The 18,826-nt window shown below is 39.3% G+C and overlaps 1 protein-coding gene across 3 annotated transcripts in view; it reads left to right on the forward strand.

The window, feature by feature from the left end:
* The window catches only part of cep89 (centrosomal protein 89), a 134,857-nt gene extending 124,073 nt beyond the window's left edge, over positions 1-10,784 (forward strand). For 2 of the 3 annotated variants that reach the window (XM_066714036.1, XM_066714037.1), the window contains one exon: positions 10,367-10,784. In XM_066714036.1, coding sequence (XP_066570133.1) covers positions 10,367-10,766 — 400 coding nt within the window. In that variant the 3' untranslated portion in view covers positions 10,767-10,784. The remainder of the gene's footprint in view (positions 1-10,366) is intronic. The other variant, XM_066714038.1, reaches the window with a different exon arrangement.
* Positions 10,785-18,826: the final 8,042 nt, after the last annotated feature.

Below are 18,826 nucleotides of genomic sequence, written 5' to 3' on the forward strand. Positions count from 1 at the left end.
GATGACTCACACTGTAGGTACCCTGACATACTGTGTATTTGCACCTTTACAAAAGATTACATGAATTTGAGTGTGATTGCTTTTCCACCATTTTGTTGCGTAGAAAGAAAATAGTCTTATTATGATAATTAGATTAAGAATCTCAAGCTTCTACCCTGAGGAGCTTCCTTTCAGCTGTATAAGCACAATGGAGTTCAGCCTCCCCTAGGATACACTGTCCATTCTTCTAGTGTTGGGCTCTGTGATTGTGATCTTCAGAAGGGCAGGAAATAATCACTGTGAGGTCACGAATGTTGCATTGCACCACCCTCCGCCACCTACACATGCACAAACTCATGCACGCACACAAAAGTGATTACAACGGAAAGAAAAGTGCTTCATTGGTTAATGCAAAATGATGAATTGAGCAACCCCCCTCCAAGCTGTAGCCGCGTCTATTTCTGTTTCTCCTCCTGCGCTGTTGCATCAGCATCGTTTTCCGCAATAACCAGTGTGATATTGTAGAATGAATCAAGCCTATTATGTTTAACTGAATTAACCAAAGACAGTGACGTCTAAATATGTAGTGAGGAACGCAAATGTGTAGTATGAGAAATCAAAAGCTCCTCTGTATGGGAGCTCTGAATTATATTTATCTGGCACACATTCCGTCAATAAAAAGATTATTCTATAATCTGATATGTCCTCTTCTTTATCATTTTGAAGGGAATGTATTTTTACAATAGATTCATCCAGTTAAAGGTTATCATTGTCAGTTTCCAAGGTTACCTGGCCCCGATTCCAGCTATTCATTATTTTTTGATAATTTCTCTGAAGGTATTTTTGTTATCCACTGCCCTCTTCCGCTACATCGCTGCTATATGCTGTAAACACTGCATCACCTGTACTGCAGAAACAGTAGCTGGGGAAAGCATTATATCATCTGGAAAACATATTGGATGATGGCCAAGCCTGTCCTGACACAGACACAAATCCACTTTTCCACCCGACTTTGGTTGTCTGCCAGCCTGCTGACATGCTGGTGAGATTAACACACTTTATGTTTGTAACAGCCTAGGAAGGCTAGCAATTTAAATTTCTCCAAGGATGTGTCTTTTGCCATAGGTTCGCAAATACTTATTTCCTTCTGCTGGTATTAACAGATAGAGAAGAAAGCTTGCTATCTTTTCAGAGAACACACTTGCTGACCTCCAGATGTTATTCTGTTTAAACACAAGCATCTCTTTGAACCTTGGCCTTGGAACCTCCTCTTTCATCAAAGTGTATTAACTGCTATTGAGGTGAAACTACTTTCAGGGAAGTCTCACATGATGCATTGTGCCCCAGGAGAATGCAGACATACAGTAGCACAACAGATTTTGCATTTACTCAAGCACTGAGCCAATGACATCTAGCACAAGGAAGTCTTTGTTAGTTTAGTTTTCTTTGTGCTCATTTCTTTCCCGAGACAAATCAAGAGGCCGGCTGAACCCTCTCATCCTGATAGCACTGGATCCAGTCTGGACTATGTCATATCTAACTGTGACCAAGTTTCCACATGGACTGGAGTGTAATTGACAGAGTGATGCCAAGGTTTGGTGGACTGTGGTGGACACACCCTCCCTCAATGTCTCTCACACAAGCACACCTACAGCTGACCGCAGCAGCCCAAATGACATCATCTAGTAACAAAAAGAAACCGCAGTGTTGTTCCTTGATATAAATGAAGGATATTTTATAACTGGACTGTTTTTATTAGATATCTTCATTTAAGGATTAGTGGTGATTAGTGAACTTAATCTTTTCCAATATCAGGATATAAGATCATTTTGAATATTGCCAAAAGCCTACACACACAAAGAAAATATTCAAATCAGCTTAGAGATTACTGTAAATTATAAAGATTATGGTACTCAGGTCTTTCAAAGTAATAAGTCTGTCAACCTGGGTAGTTGGGCTACTTAAAGATAAATGCACTAACCTGGAGGACCAAAAATAGTCCTCTAAATAGCCAAGAAGCTAACTGTGCTTCCACAAGCTGCTGTCCTTGTCAATTTCCACAAGTGGTATGAGACAATACAAAATGTTTTTTCGTTCTTTAGCTAAGCACACCTGTACCTGCTTTGCTGAAAATATGAGCTAAGCTCAAGCTAAGGCGTGTGGATTGCAGGGAGTTGTAGTCTTTACAACCTGTTGCATAGTCCTAGTGGCACATATGGGCTCTCAATCACCTGACCCCACACAGTGTTATGTAATCCAGTGCCAGTGCGATACAACAGAGTGCTCTATTGGATCCACTTAATTGCAAAATTGGTCTTATTGTTACATGAGGAAATAGTTCATGTTGAAATTGGTGTTTCCACGTGAAAATGGGCTTAGCCCTCCAGGCTCATATGAAAAGGAGATTTCTCCTCACTTTTTCCAGGGGCATTATATAACATGCAGCAGTCATAACAGATCTGCTGCTTATGAATGAATATCCAGATAACTCGTATCTTCCAGGTTCTCACTCCACTTCACAATTCGCTACATGTTTTCTCTAAAGGAGCTCATAATCATTTCTGAAATTATATCTAGTGCTATTTATGTAATTTTCCCATTACCATGCCTCCCATTAAGGGATCAGTCAGATCAATAAATACGAGTGCAATAAATAAAATACAGGTAAAGTCCTTTTAATGGCAATAATTAAGTGTCAGTGCTTCCGGATCATTGAAACCTTGAATATTTCCCTCACCCTTTCTAACGCAGAAAGAAAATAGTCTACATTATCCATACTTTTCCATCCTGAGACATAATATTGTGCCTTTGTTTGCTATCAAAGCTCAGCATTTTTTATTAGTTGTACCTTTAATCTTTCACAGAGTGAAACCCAGCCCGGGTTTGTTTCAAAGGGTGCCTCTGGATAGACTGTAAGTCCCCAGAGTGCCTATAATACAGACTCCACTCACATCTCACTCACTGAGACGTCCTCAGCCCTCTTCTCCCCATCACTGTAACAGTACCTAAGGGACACACATTTGCTTGCTGCACAACTTAAATGCATCTTGCCATTAAATAATTTTGAATACATTTGGATCTCCCTACATATCTGCAGTTGTAATTGAACACATGGACACTCTTCATTTGGCACTGGGTTATTCAGGTCAATCAGTGATTCATTTAGTGTAATAAATGTTGTTTATTAAAGGTCAGATCGGGCAGTTTTTTACATATACAAATGCTTAACATTAGCAAGATCTTTGAACTGCTGGGCAGGGCACAGAATAACCACCCTGAGGGGCACTACATCCCTTGGGGGATGATTCACTCCTGTGAAGCATCTGATTTGCAGGTAATTTTGTCTTATGCTATGTATAGTATTTGTAGTAATTAAATATAAATAATCTTTCATTAAATATTTGTATAAACTGGGCCACATTTATGATTGTGGAACCCCCCCAGACCGCAGACAAGCCATCCCAAATGGAAGACTACTGACACCAGCACTGTATAGGAACTTTCTGATCTTAATGCTGGCCATTTATGTTACATTGCCTGGAGGGGAGGCTTTTGGTTTTCTCTCCTCTGTGCCTAATGGTTTACCTTACATTTTGTATCACTGTCTTATATTGTTCCTTGAATCTGTGAAGCACTCTATGGCAGCCTTGCAAAGGGTGCTATACCAAATAAATTGATTGATTGATAGTACAATGGCCCCAAAACAGGATAATAACTATAGTCATTAAAGATTGTATTATTTGCTCTAGAACATTATGAGTCATAATAATATTATTTTTGCAGTTGGCTGGTGTTTGACTGGAATTTAAAAAAAATCAACTATAAAAACAACCATAATCTCAATATGGACCAGTTGGTATGTTTTTATTTAATTTGAAATTCCAATTTAATTTGAGCTTTAAATAATACTTATGTATAGTTTGAACACTGATACAGCCTAGAGGAAGCTCTAAAGATTCCAGTTGATTGCAAACTGACTTGAGACTGGGGGCGGTGGAAACGTTGAGAACACAACAAAGTGGCATAAAGAAGTTCACTGGAATCTGTAATTTCATATCCATTTAATAACCTGCACAAGTTTTAATAGTTGTATCATCAAACATAATTTAACTTGGTCTGCTTTATACAGCTGTCATTTCATGTGTGGGTCTTTCTGGTTCCCCTTTTTTAATCTCTTTAAACGGAAGCTATTGACAGAGCATGGTCACAGGCCTCAAACTCAAAATAGGAAGATATATATATTGCAGTGTGTTGAATAACAGTACACTGGGAGTAAGAAAAGTAGCTAGCTCCTCTTCCTTGGCTACAGCAGTGGTTTCAATAGAGCGAGCCCGGGAGCTAAAATAAGAGTGGTCAATACCGTCTCTTCTCGATGGAGATTTGATCGGAGATCTAATTTCGTTTGACTTTCACACGTGTGCAACCTCTCCAGCCCTTTTGTTGTCTTTGTGGCAGCACTTCAGCAAAAGTGTGTTGAGGCAAAAACAAACAAATCGAATCTCTTTATTTTATGAAGGGGAAGAAAGGAGAAGCCTGGGAAATCAGTTGGACCTGACACCCTTAAAGGGGCAGGAAAAGAAAGGAGAGTAAGAAATCCAGTGACTGAGGAGAGCGAGGAGACTAATCCTAAAACAAGGGGAACAATTCATTACTGCAAACCCCCAAAAGTCATATCAAGCCAATCATGAGAGTAGAAGAAAATTAACAGAACTTTTGCAATCAGAGAAAGCAGAGCTACATACAACCCTGCGGTCAATTATGAAACAAGGTTCCCAGGTAACTACTGCTGGATGTTAATCAAGAGAGTAATTTCTTCAAAATGTCTTCACTGGTTTTCAAAGAATCCCAAGCCCCCAATCCCGAAGATTGCTCCCTCTGCTCATCTGTATTTCTAGACAGTATACTTTGAAAACTATATGCTCACTGCCTGTGGAATTAATCCCATTTGTCATGCTGAAAAGGTGCCATTTAACATGGAGGGGGCTGCTGTACTTTTCTGTGTTTTATTATTTAGAAAGATTTTTTAAATTTATTTATTTAAGGTCTAAAATGGTATAATCATTTCAGAATCAACATTCAGAATACAGTAAATCCTCTTGAATGTCTTCTATCCAGTTATGGACCAGGATTCCACCAAAACAGATCCTAGGGCTTTTATTTTTTATTTTGGTGTGATGAAGATGCATCAGTGCTACCCATGGCTGGCATATCACTCTTCCCCTACCCATTCACTTTGCATTTGGAGACCATGCCTTCTCTGTGGTGAATCAATGAAACGCATTCCAAATATACTGAATGTTTCTCTTCCTTCTATCAAGTGAAGCTGCAGAGTATTTCATCAGGGAATTATGGCTGTGAGGCATGAAGTGAAAAAACAGCAATTGGGAAATTTCTTTTGGAAATGCCTTCACCTCTTGTTAACATCTCCCCGTCTCTGGTGGCTATTTGAGTGTCATTATGTGCCACCTTTACCTCCCTTATCTGGGGAAAAGTGGTGCTGTGGTTTATGTCAGACAGTTGGGAAGTGGGGGATGAATAATCCAATCTGTCATATAAGTTTATTTTTATTTTTTCTTCTGCTTCCGGACTCTTAGTTCTGTTTAAAGCATTCTCAGTCCCTTATTTCACTCCAAACTATTTCCCTACCCCTGCAGGGCCGCAGTATCTTCTAGGCTTTTTCAAACGGGCTCTCAATTACTCTGTTAATGGCATTATTTCAGGTAGACTTAAGACTTAAAATTCTTATGACTACTCTTTCTATTAACTGTAATTATGCTTCCTTAGTATATTTGATTCTATGTTCCTGTGTACCTTTTCATAATCCTTGACTCAGATACTGCATGTATGTGTCTAGACCAAGCTTGAAACATTTGTGCATGAGGAAGTGATCCAAAACCAAGTTGCAGAAAGTGAGACAGTGAGCAAGATCATACATCGCATGCTAATGTTGGTCTATTGATGATTGGTATTTACCATTCATCTGAAAAAGCTGACAACAGACCTTTAAAGGAGTAGCAACAGTGTTATTCACACCCCTGGCACTATATAATCTTCTTTACATGATCCTCGCACCCTACATGTCTTCTGTTAAACATTCGTTATTGCAGTTGGTGCTGAGCTTGTCCTTTAAGTGTGCTTTATCAGGATTCCCAGTGTCACCCATAATTACCCCTTCCTGTATAAATCTTCTGCTGTACATTAAAGTCCCCCTCCCCCACACTGAAAAACCATATATGTCAAAATGGCTGGCTTGTGTTTTTGTGTTTTGCTGATGTAGCAGGATCAGAAGTAAAGAAAACATTTCAAGTGCCTAGTATGTTTCAAATGACAGAGCAATGCTATGCCACACTGGGAATGCTGATAAACCTAGCACCGCATGTGATAGAGATTAACTAAGTCTCTTAGTGGGGTATTGTACAGGGGGGATTGTTAGTAAGAATAGCCCTATCTTAAGACACTTGTTAGCTTTCTATACATGCAGATAACACAAGACCAAGTCTTTATAAAAAAAAAACATGCAGGGGTGGGATATTCTTCCATAAAAGTAGGTTGATTCTTTGCTAACACATTGTTCTGTATGTTTTTGATTTCAGATCCAAAGACACACATTTGCCACCTTTGTAGTTTTTCATATGTTACAGCTTTTGAATTACGGCAAAATCACACAGCGCAATACATTTCCATCATAAAAGTTGATATACTCCAGTAAATGTATGTGATGCTCTGCCCTATGGACAGCTCTGACACAAGCTATTCTTTTAAAGTGGTAGTTTCAAACTGGCAGCAAATGTGATTTATTTCCCTTCAATAGAGGAACATGTGTAATGCTGGAACATAGACGAACAGTCTAAACCATGTGACTGTATTCCAACATTGCTGGGATATCTCTGCTAGTACCCAACGTTACATTCACATATTGTTAAGGTATGTATATATACCTCTTAAATCACTCCCATGCCAGTAAGTATATTGTTGTAGCAAGCTGAGACATTTAACATTCTTCAATTTGCAAATCCAGCATGAAAATCATTTGGCGATTCCACAGTTAGAAAAAGACAGCTGAAATATTGATGAAAAACCCAAGCATTGTCAAAGTAATAATACTGAATAGTTCTGTACAAATTGACTGTGATCCTGCTTTAGAATTCACTGACTTAAGCAATAAATTGAGTGCCGTACAGCAGCTGCGTTAACACTGTGAATTAGACATTTCATAATTGTTTAAACAAACCTACATTCATGGCGTAAGCACTTCTAAATTAGGTACTCACCATAAAGTAATATATAGCAGCTCTTCAGCAGATCTGCCCACCTCTTTCTCTGTTAAAGCAACGACCTGTAGAAATAGGGGTTAAGGAGATAACATCAGTATTCTCTTCCAGCGGTGAGGGGAAAAAATCAGCATTCAATCACCACATTTAACACTGAAAATACAGCTTCCCTCAGCAGGCAGTGGGCTATTTGAAATCCTTTTGAAACAGATGGAAGTGACTGTAGTGAGAATACAGTGACCCTTCTTTGGAATTTATTTATTTATTTACTTCTCAGTTTGTGTATGACCTTTGCTGAGGTGCCTCAGATTTCCCACAAGCACCTAATTGGCAAGCCTAAATGGAAGTGTGTCAGAGGAGAGCTGAAGGTGTTTAAGTGTGACTGTGGGCAGATATCTGTAGGTTAAATACAAAATGCAAGAAACATGTCGGCTGCACCTTGGTGTGCAGATGAGTGGGGGCAAGATTATAGCAGTGGCTGACTGTGCTCCTTGACATTGATGATAAATAGCATGTTTATTGTGATTTACCAGGACAATGGGAAAAATAAGATAAGGAATATAAATAGAAAATACCTATAAGGACTATTCATGGGTGGTTTATATAGTATACAGGAAGGTGTCAGGTCATTTGAAGTACTGTTCAGACTCTACCTGTAATATCTCATCCCCCCTCCTTGACAATACAGCACTATTACTTTAATGCACCTCTGTTTGGCACGAGTATTGCCCCCCTCAGTTGCTTCCTGTTATTTAGGTAATCATTACTGCACTTTCTTCATGTTACTGTAACTGCTTTGCTCTGGGGATAATTCTGCCTGCTCTCACCCCACTGCACACAAGATTGTTGTAACTATTGCGCTGTATGTTGAAATGATTTTCTCACAATAAGTTGGATGTATGTTGTGTATTAGACTTAACTGCACTTTATGTAATATGTCATGTTTTGTGAAAAGTGTTTGTGAGTGCTGTACATCACCAGGGTTAAGGGAATTTGCTAAGAAATACATAAGCTATACATCCATCCACTTTCAATTACCGCTACATCCAATGCAGTCATGCTGATCCAGAGGTCACAAGGTTTGGCTTTCCTGAGCTCAAGATCAATTTGTAAAAGCCACAGTTCAAAGCACATGTTGAAATCCATAGTCTGGGCATTCCTGGGTTCAGTTTGGGTGGTGTTAAAGTCAAAGGTGACTGAGAGTTCCCACAGGGCAGTGCATAATTGTCTGAGCACTGCTTTGGTCAGCAGGGGAAATATTTACCAGGAGACCCTTTGCTGTAGCTTGCTGGGCAACTGTGAGTGTGCAGTGTCATCAGTAAAGAATGCGTTAGTCTTCCCTGATATGCCTATACTCTAGACTGGTAACAGTGCTCATCTGAGAGGATGTCTGGACCCTGTCTACGTTTGCCCTGCGTAAATATCGATGGTGTAGTTAGGTTGAGTTACAATTGAGTTGACCATTTCCGAATTGGGAGGATGTGTTTTAAAGAACAATTGCTGATTCCAAAACAGGGACATGCTGCCATTTTAATACTGTGAACTACTGTGAACATGCAAGCGATATACGCCCAGCCAGAGGTTCACAGACGGAGAACCTGATTAAAAAATCTCACCCTGCCCCCTTCCCATTCTGTCCAGTTTAATGAGGCTGTTCAAATCATGTCTAAGCAGCAGCCTTTGTCCACAGTCTGTGGGAATGTGCATTGAAGGACCTCAGTAGGAACAGGAAGTGTTCAGCAGTAGACTTCCTCTGGCTTATGAGGGGATAGTTTTTCCATATATAGGGTTACTTTGTAGCAGCGTTTTCCCTTTACCATCACCTAAGGCAGGTGGCCTTGCTTTAGGAAATGTACTCGCTAATTGTATTGTCACAAGAAAAAGAACAATGAGACAAAAGGATGATAAAATACAAGTATCCCGCATTGCTTGTTCAAAATAATACATATTTTGAACCTTCTCAGGGTAGTTTGTGCTGTATGTGGGTTGTCGTTGTTTTTTTCCTTCCAGTTTTTGTTTTGAAATGTCTCATTAGACTTTGTGCATTGTGCCCAGACACACTCCATCATTAAGCTAACTGCTTGATCTGAATTTATTGCAAAACAATGACGCCTTTCATGCATCATCTCTTTACATAATAACCGCTCTGCTGATTATCTTCGTAGGACATGTTTACGGTGGCTGAATATGGTCCGTTGCGTAATTTCCCCCTGTTACTGTAATGCGCATAAAGCTTTCCCATCGTTAATTTCCATGATGTAAACTTGCCAATAGAGTTGTGTTATTTGTTGCACATGGACTTATTTAATTGTGCATAACTGGTGCTGACCCCAGCTTTCTAATTCAATCAATATTAGCATTAGGTGAGGAGTGTGTATGGAGCTACTCCTCCTCAGGATACTGCTTTACACAAGGCCTTGTCTTTGCCCAGTCAAAAGAGAAGCTGGGCCTGTACTCTCGGGGGGTGCAGGATTTGTACTGCTCAAATCACAGGATTGTTCAGTAGTCATTGCAGCTTCACTTGTCATATCTGCTGCTATACAAAGGATTTCTTATAAAATTGACCATTTTCTCCTTGAAGGCTTTGTTGGATGAAACTATTTTAATTTTAATTAAGCTGGAATTGACAGTTTCTTTCCTTTCTGTACTTTCCCAGTGTGGATTTGGCAGTTGTTTTAATTCAGGTGTCTTCTCCTGGTAACTCACATCCAAGCCATCCATTTGTTTTCTACATTAAAGCTCCACAGGGCATCTTAGGAAGGACAAACACAGCTCTACACGAAAAAACTATTGGACATGCTTGGACACTGTGGGGAATCCCAGTCCCAGTCAGCTATGACACAGTGTCAAACATGGCAACTGACGATGAGTTAATTAGCTGTTTTGGTAAAGCATCACAAAGCTTAAGGCAGAGCTGGCCTGTCATCACATGTGCAGAGATGAGATTTGAGAACAGACAGCGATTCAGCATCTGTTGAGTGCAGATGACATACAGCAAGGTGGCATTTCGATAAGTCTTCGAGGTGAGAGAAGGTGCCAACCCACTTAGTGCCTTTTGAGACAATAGTTACACCTGCAACTGAATTCCACAATCTTCCTGTCTGTCTGTCTCGCAGGGAAGTGGAAGGTGAGCTGGAGATCGTGTGGCAGACAGCCTCCAGAGAGAACCAAAGGATGAAAGAGGCCTTATTTGACTCCTTCTCCAGAGGGGCCTTGTCTGCTGACCTGGAGGAGGCCTTTAACAGGAAGCTGTCCTCTCACACAGGAGTGAGGGCGCTGAGCTTCCCTCAGGAGGCCTTCCCCTTGAGCCCCCAGAGAGCTGAGGAGCAGCAGCGGGAGGACAGGGCCTCCCCTCAGGCCAAGCGAGCCCAGGCCACCTCTCCCCGCTCTACGGCGCGCCGGGGTAGGGGGCGACCACCACTCCAGCACAGCCCCATGTTCGAGTCCGACTCCGACCAGCAGCAGAACCTCTCCTCGGATGAGAGTGAAAAGAATGGGCTGGACTTTTATTCATAAAATATATATATATATATATATATATATATATATAATATTATTCTACAAATGCATTCCAAGTTTAAGAAGAATAATTTACATGCAAAAAAGTAAAATTTAAAATATATTTAATATATATTTTTGTCCTTTTGTTTATAGACACACACACTTATATATGTATTTCTGCTTGACAGTATTGTACCGTATGTTTCAATCTATATTGGTAAGATTTTTGCTCATATTTCCATATTAGCCTGTGGTGCAGTTTTCCTCCCCTGTTTATCTAGACGTCCAGCTCTTCTAAATGAGTGGTGAGGAGGTGGCCGTCTAAACCTGTGCACATGTTCTCATGTGTAGCGGTTGGCTTGTTCAGCCTCTTCAATCAACATACACTGCAATAATCTCCCATTGTCACAGCACTGCTTTTCTCTTTATTGTTGCACAAGAGTAACACATTCTCTCATGCCCGTCACCAGTACAGAAGAGATCGGATTGTGCTGCTGGAGTTTAAGTGCGTTGAGAGACTTAGTCCAGCACTTATGGTGACTTGTGTTTTCACAATACCTTACAGGTACCTCTCCCTAGCTTGCACAATACAGACAAGACCACCGCAGAGGACTGAACACTGTGCTAAGCAAAAGCTGCTTGTGCTAAATTAACAGTATAATATGTATAATATGAATTTAAAAATCAGAAAACTGATTTTATTATATATATATATATATATATATATATATATATATATATATATATATATATATACTGTAAGAACCTAGCTCTTCTATTATATAAGGAACATATTTTTGCATTACAGAAATGACATTTGAAAAATATATATTTTTAAATGGTTAAATTATTTTTCCATATATAATACTTTAAGATAGCTTTAAGACGTATATTTAAGAATCTTAGTATATTTAGAATGTTATGATTATGAATCATGGCTTGATCTTGTTTTGAATATATACTTCAAACAGGTTATCTGGGTGGAGTAATAAAGAAGCATTCTTGTGTTTAGTATCAAATATCCTGTTTGACTGAGTTTCATTAAGTAAAAAAGTGTGAGACTTAGGATCAATTCATTCATTGAAATAGTGTTGCTCATAAGGACAATGTGTTGAAATCTATTGACGAGTGTAATTTCCTCATTTGCCAACAGTATCTCATTCAATATAGAAAATAAAACAGCGTTTTACTGAAAAATAGTAGTCACCTTCGGCTTTATATAGACAAGGAAGATGAGCTTAATTTCAGTTAGAGGTTTGACCATGCAGGACATGCTTGAGCTCTTGTTTGTGGACCTGTCTGTGCATGTATACTCAGTCCAAGGTTCTTAGCTTGCCTGATTAGTATTCATTTATTTGTTCTCATCAAATGAGCTTTACCTTCAGCAGCCTCACACATGCGTTCTTGTGTATTTATTTTGGAAAGATTTGAAATCTAAATCTAAACTCTGTCTCAGATTGAACATTTCTGACATTCAGAAGTGACTGATTCTCTTCACAGTCCCCTGACCTCCACAGATATTGACCTCTTATGGTGATTAGACTCCATTTGTTTTCTCTGCCAATGTACACAGTACTGCTTATGATTTATCAAGCTATATGCTATGAATATGATTTTTAAGCCTCATAAAATGACAGTTGACCAGTTGAATTGGGACTTAATGAGACTTCTACCATTCTACCAAGTATTATTCTTCTGATTGTTACTGATAAATTATGTTTTTTTTACTGTATTATACAATATTTGGCAATGTGTTATTTGTAATATTTTTAAATATCAATGATTTCATCTAAATAAATACAAAATGTATCCTTATTCACTATGAATCTCACTTTTGCATACATCGTTTAAAGATTCTTCATATATTGGCAACAACCACAATCTGTTGTCCATCTTAATTCACTTTGCATCATGTTCATTTCCCAGCTGGTAATTATAGTGAAAGGAGATGAGGAATTTTCCAGCATGTCAGAACTTTGTGCATAAACCATGTAATGGGCAGGATTACTGAACTCAGACATGCCGTAGTTTTCCCAGTGACTCGTCAAAGAATATTACACACCTGGCTGACCATGGGATAAAAATTGCACAAGAACATAACAGGAAAGGCCTTAACCTTCTCCCCTTGATGTTACACCTTTAGTGAAAGAGTAAAGATGCACTGTCATGGACATTTGGAAAGAATTAGTCAGTGAAAGGCTATGGACAAACATCAGTGGGTCAGTTAAGTCACCTATAGACTCTGGTACTGTAAGTGAGGGATATTGCAAACTGTTCCTGTAAGAACATGGCAGGTGGTTAATAAGGTGTTTGCAATGTCTTATACTTAGTCTTCTTTTGAGCATTTCCACCATACCCCCTGTTCCAAGACCCTAGAGCCTATTCCCGAGAGAGAGAGATGTGGTTCTTCTTTTGTTCATGTTGTTTGTTGTCCCGCAGTTAAATACTTTGCCACGTTCTTTGTATTCCTTTGACAGAAGTGTGGTCTGCATCTCCCTCCTTGATAAGGTATGAAGACCGGTAAAGTGCTTTCCTTTCTACGAGCAAAGGCACCTGTTCACTGCCTCAGGGACTCACAGGAGAGCGAGGTCAGCCCAGGCACAGTACAGGTAAAAGCTTCTTAATTGGTTATTTTGTCACCTGGAGCATGCCAAGCTTTCCCTACCCCCACTGAGAAGCATTCTCTTAGCCACAAGCTGTCATGATGACTTGACACGATGTACTGTGTACTGTATTGATTGTCACTTGTTGCTGGATCATTAGTTGCGTGTGCTGCTGTATTGGCGAGCTGAGTTAAGATATTTAGATTGGGAGTTTGAGAGCACTCAGTCTGCATGTTGACAGAAACTTCTCAAAGGACAGTGCATGTATTATTAGGTGCAGGAAAACAACATAATACAGAGGTCCCTCTCTATAAACACATGTCAGACAAACAAATACTTAACACACAAAGCCCAAAGTCCCAGTGGAAAGGCATGGATTCATCTGCCACCTTGTACCTGCTGCAGCACAGTCCTTGGGATCTGCTCCCTTGTCCCAGGCAGCAGATACCTTTGTTTCCATCTAACTCCCAACAAACACTCAGGAAGTCTCCTCTTACTACTCGTAATCAGTCACTGGCCAATCAGGGGAGCCCTGCAGTTCAGGTGCTCTGAAACCATGAATCCTCATTCTGTTTTTCAGCACCCAATTAACAAAGCTAACTCTGTGGTAAATACTGCATTTTTTTTTCAAAAGCACTGAAATAAGTAAGTGCACAAATAGATACTAATCCAAAGAGGAAGGTTCATTCAATTTTCTTCAAATCCTGTCCTCACTGTGTATTAAGGAGACTCTCCATTAACCATGGTTGCCAATTGGAAATCTGTCAAAAAGTGGATTCCCAGAGGCTTCCACTGAAAGTACAGTTGATTTCTGTTACATCCGATTTCAGTTTACAGTATTTAAGTCAATTACCTAAGATGCCAGAAGCTACAGTATTTTCTGCGTGTTTATTAACTGACAACAAATCCTAACCAACAGTGTTGGTCCAAGTGCTGCTTCAGTTTAAATGACTTGTAGATCTTTAATTGAAATGGAGCTTTGTGCAAACTAAGCCTCAGAGGTCACCCTAAGGCTGTTTATATTGAAAAATGATTAGCTCTCAGATCCCAGGGTTGATAGTGATATGCAGAAAGCACTGAGACTCATCTGGGCTTGGTAAGGGCTTTCAGCTGTGCTGGCAGTGCTTCTTCACAGAGAGTTTGAGTGAGGTGATGTGGAACTCAGCTGTAGAAAGCTGCATTAAAATATAACCACACCCACTTTCCCATTGCTAGTTAACATTAATGAAAAGGTATTTTCTGCATTTTTAAACACTGTGAGCTGGCACCCATGAAGCAGGATGTGAAACCACTTTACTGCAAAAAATACATACAACAATAAAATGTGTTGAATTTTTTTAACCAGCCCACCAGGAATTCTCAAGGTGCTCCAGATGGCCAGTCTGAATTACTTTGGTGAAATAAGTTTAAGGTCTGGCCAATTCATCATCATCATATGTATTGAATCAAATATTAAATATAGTAGCTTTATATATTTGGTAGCCACTCTGATCAATATATTTCTTACTCAGTCATCCAGTTTGGAGGGAAGCCTGATCTAGACAGGGGCTTGGTGGTGTCATACACCTTCCATTTCTTAATTATTGTCTTGACTGTGCTACAAGATATTTCAGTTTATACATTTATTAAATTTTCTACAAATTTATAGATTTTTTTTTTCACTTGGAAGTTGTGTGGTAGAATGTCTACATTATTAAGAAAGTATATTTCAATGCATTTTAATTCCAGGCTTTCGGCCAAAAAAAGGTGAACGTTTTGGGGGGTAGACTTTCTACAGGCATTGTATATGAGTCAGTGCGTCAAGAGTTTGAAGAGAAGATAACCTTCAATAAGCTGCCAGGCCATGACTTGTTCCAGAGAAACAGAGGTCTGTGTGAAATGCAGAGCAACAGAACTTTTCCTTTTAAATTAAAGCTTTGTGTCATCTTAACACACCGCATAGACTGAGTGTGTTTTGTTTCATTAAATGTGCTGTATATCAAATACAAACTAAATCTACTTTCCCTCTACTAAACTGCCTTTTTATACTTTATAAATAAGACTGTTATTTCTTTCTTTACCTTGTTTTGTTTTACTAAAATGTAAAACATTTCCTCCCAGTGTACATGAAAAAATATATTCAAAAACGTTCCTTTATATTTCTAAGAACCCAACAGTTTTGGGAGATTCCTGGTTTATTTAGTATTGTATGGAACAATACTTGGTTTAGTCAGTTTTTATTCTTATCGATCACCTGACTATTCTTGTATTCTTGTTTTAATTTGTATTATTTGTAAGTTTATTTTTATTTGTTTGTAATCCAAATCTCCTTCGCAGGACCCACATCAACAAGTGAAGTGCATTTCCCGTACCAGACCATAAATTGGCTATTCATTAAAACTATGTAAATTATCCAGAACTCATACAGTATATTGCATTCTTGGAGATTTGTGGTTTTGAAATTCTTTGTTGAGTTCATTGAAATTCTCTCGGAAAAATGACCGGAATAAACGGAGATGGAAACAGTGAAGCTGCTGGAAAGACATGTGAGGAGACGGTGAACACTGACACCTAAAGGGGGTTTAGTCAGTCAGGCTCCTGTGTGCTGTGGAGATGCAGAAAAAATAAAGTGAGAATTTTTACATTCTTTTCCATGGAATATGGTCTCATAAAATGTTTTTTTTTTTTTTTAAGATACCCCATTTATTTCTCCCCCCATGAGGCAACAATATACAGATGACAGTTTGTGTGTGCGTGCAACTACTGACACTGGAAGTGAGTCGTATTGTGGCACACCCACCCATATTGTGACCTCATGACCAGAATGGGAATATAGTACATAATTGTTCAGGCAGAATTTCTGCTCATCTCCATCATGATTCATTATATACATTTTAGTCTAGACTTCGGGTGGACATCAACTAAGTATAACTGACAAATATGAGCATGTTAGGCTGGAGTCTTTGTGACTGGGGGCGTCCTAGTCAGGACCTTATTTTGTGTCAATCTGGGACAGGTTCACAGCAGAAAAATCTAATCTGTTATTTGTAGTGCACACCATTCACCACAAGAGGGGGCAATCATCGTCATTATAGTCCTGATCAGGCTTAGCCAAGAGAATTCAGTATGAAGTGAAACAGGGAATGAATGCCCGCCAAGACTGGAATTAAATCAATAAAGCTTCTTGCTTCTGTACTTAACAATGTTTTAGTACTTAAGCATTAAAGAAAAACAAACTATTCTTTATGTTAATCAGTAAAACACAAAACATATATTTAGTTTACATATGAAAAATCTCCCACTTCATTTAACCTAATGTGGGAAATCAAAGTAAATTCATTGTAAAACATGGAAAGGAACAATGGAAAACCATGGCAAAACAAAATATAGTACATGCATAGAAATACCAAAGAAAAAACACCTAACTGCAGATGCAAAAGTCATGTGGTAAACTTTGTTAATGATATTTAAACCCTTTTAAGAACATAAATGACTCACCCACTAACTGATATGTAAATGCTGTTGATCTTTTGCAGATCGAAACATGGACCATATTATTGTACTTTGCTCCTTACACAGGATTTTGAGCATGTGTTTAGTATGTTTAGTATCTATTCCTCGGCCGAAAACCAGGGACTCATTACCTTCTTCTGAGATGGTTTCGGGCCATAAGGTCCAGGGACAGAACGTTTATGCCATCTTGCAAAAAGTGCAAGTGTGTCATATTGCATCTCCTCATGTTTTATCCATTTCTGTTTTCTGAGATACAGAAGGTTTCAATGTCTTTTTGGCCCTATTTAAAGTGACGTTAATGCTTCTGTCTATTTTCCCAGCAAGGTGAAGAAAGGACGTATAATTTCTCTGACGCCAAGCCTAATTTACCATACAGGCTAGTTTATCCCTCTTCTCTCAGGGTTGTTTATGATCCTGTCTTGTTCTCAGTCACCTAACCAGCCATGTATCTAGTAATAAAACCATGAAACTGAGCAAAATTCAATCTGCTCTATTGAACCCATAACCATTCACTCCAGTATCTCTATTTCTGTCTGTTTTATTCTGGATTAAACATGGCACTCAGTTACAGTAAAACTTCATACACCTATTCACAGCCAGTCCTGGACGTTCTGCCTCCCTAGGCAAGACAAAAAAAATGCCGCCCCCCCCACACACATTTCTCAGAGTGTCTTGTTTGCAACGCTGTTTGAAAATAATTACATCATAGACATCCTTATGAATCTAAGCATCAAGCATGGCACTTTCAAAAGTTACCTTGCCACCAAGACAGAGGCTCTACCGAAGCAGAAAAATGTAAGCTTCAGCTGGTTGCTACTCATCCGTTGGATAATCCCATATAAACACACACATCACCATAGCTACCAAGGATAGTGGGAATGAACTACGGGAGAAGTGGGAATGGGGTGAGGGCAGGAATTGCAGCAATGCTATGAGCTGGTGGCTGGGGTGCTGCCGATCAGGGGCTTTGGAGGGCAGCAGCCAATTGTCAAAATGCTGCCTCAAATTCAAGTGCCACCATAGGCAGCTGCCTAATCTTGCCTAATGGGAGGGCTGGCCCTGCACCTACTATGCAATGGACTGGACCCTAAAACAAACACACACACAATGGCCTCCACCAGAATAAAACTAGAACCTATCTGCGAAGTACAAACTTGTGGCCTACCGCCTTTTGTGAATTCTGTCAAATCACTTTCTAGAGCTATTTCTAAATTAAATACTGTAGGAGTTGATATTAGCTGGTACATTCAAAAGAAATCAGTAAATCTGAAGTTTAAATAACTATAAAAGCATTGCGCGTAGGGAGTGTGTGGGGGGGTGCATGACAGAACTTTTATTTTAAATGTTTAAACATTTACTAAATGTATTGACGTTTAACTACTAGCTAACTAGACTAACTGTACCACTAAGATGATGCCAGTTTGTTTGTTTTGTCACATTGTTGACTAATGTACATGCTAGCCATATCAGTCATTTCAATATAAACTATTGATTCCACTATGTTGCTATATTTATAATCTGTAGCTAAAACAATTTTGAATACAGCAGAATATTAGTTCTACGCTACTTGTTCAATCATGACAATTCAGTAAGGGTTGTGTAGAACTCTTATAACAGTGTACAGAGTGTGTGCATTCTGCAGTACTCTGACAATAGTACTGCATTAGTGTACAACAATAGCTGTGATGCTGCTAGGTGGTGGTTTTAGGGTCTGGTGTTTGAATGTGCATGAGTTGGTGGGCTGGTCTGGTAAAGTCCAGGGCCATTTTTTAGTCCCAGTCCATCCCTGTCCAAGGCTAGTGCTAATCAAGGTCTGTGAAACTGACGTGATACGAGAGTGGTCTGGGACTGGCGATATGTGCATGCTCCAGCAGACAGACTAACAATCTCTGACTATGCTAGACAGCCTGTAGGGCACACAACCAAATATGGACACAATGATGTGCATACTCAGAACAGGGGATGTATTGCTGAGCAAAT

The sequence above is a fragment of the Amia ocellicauda genome, chromosome 9 (assembly GCF_036373705.1).
Source record: "Amia ocellicauda isolate fAmiCal2 chromosome 9, fAmiCal2.hap1, whole genome shotgun sequence".
NCBI lineage: Eukaryota > Metazoa > Chordata > Actinopteri > Amiiformes > Amiidae > Amia > Amia ocellicauda.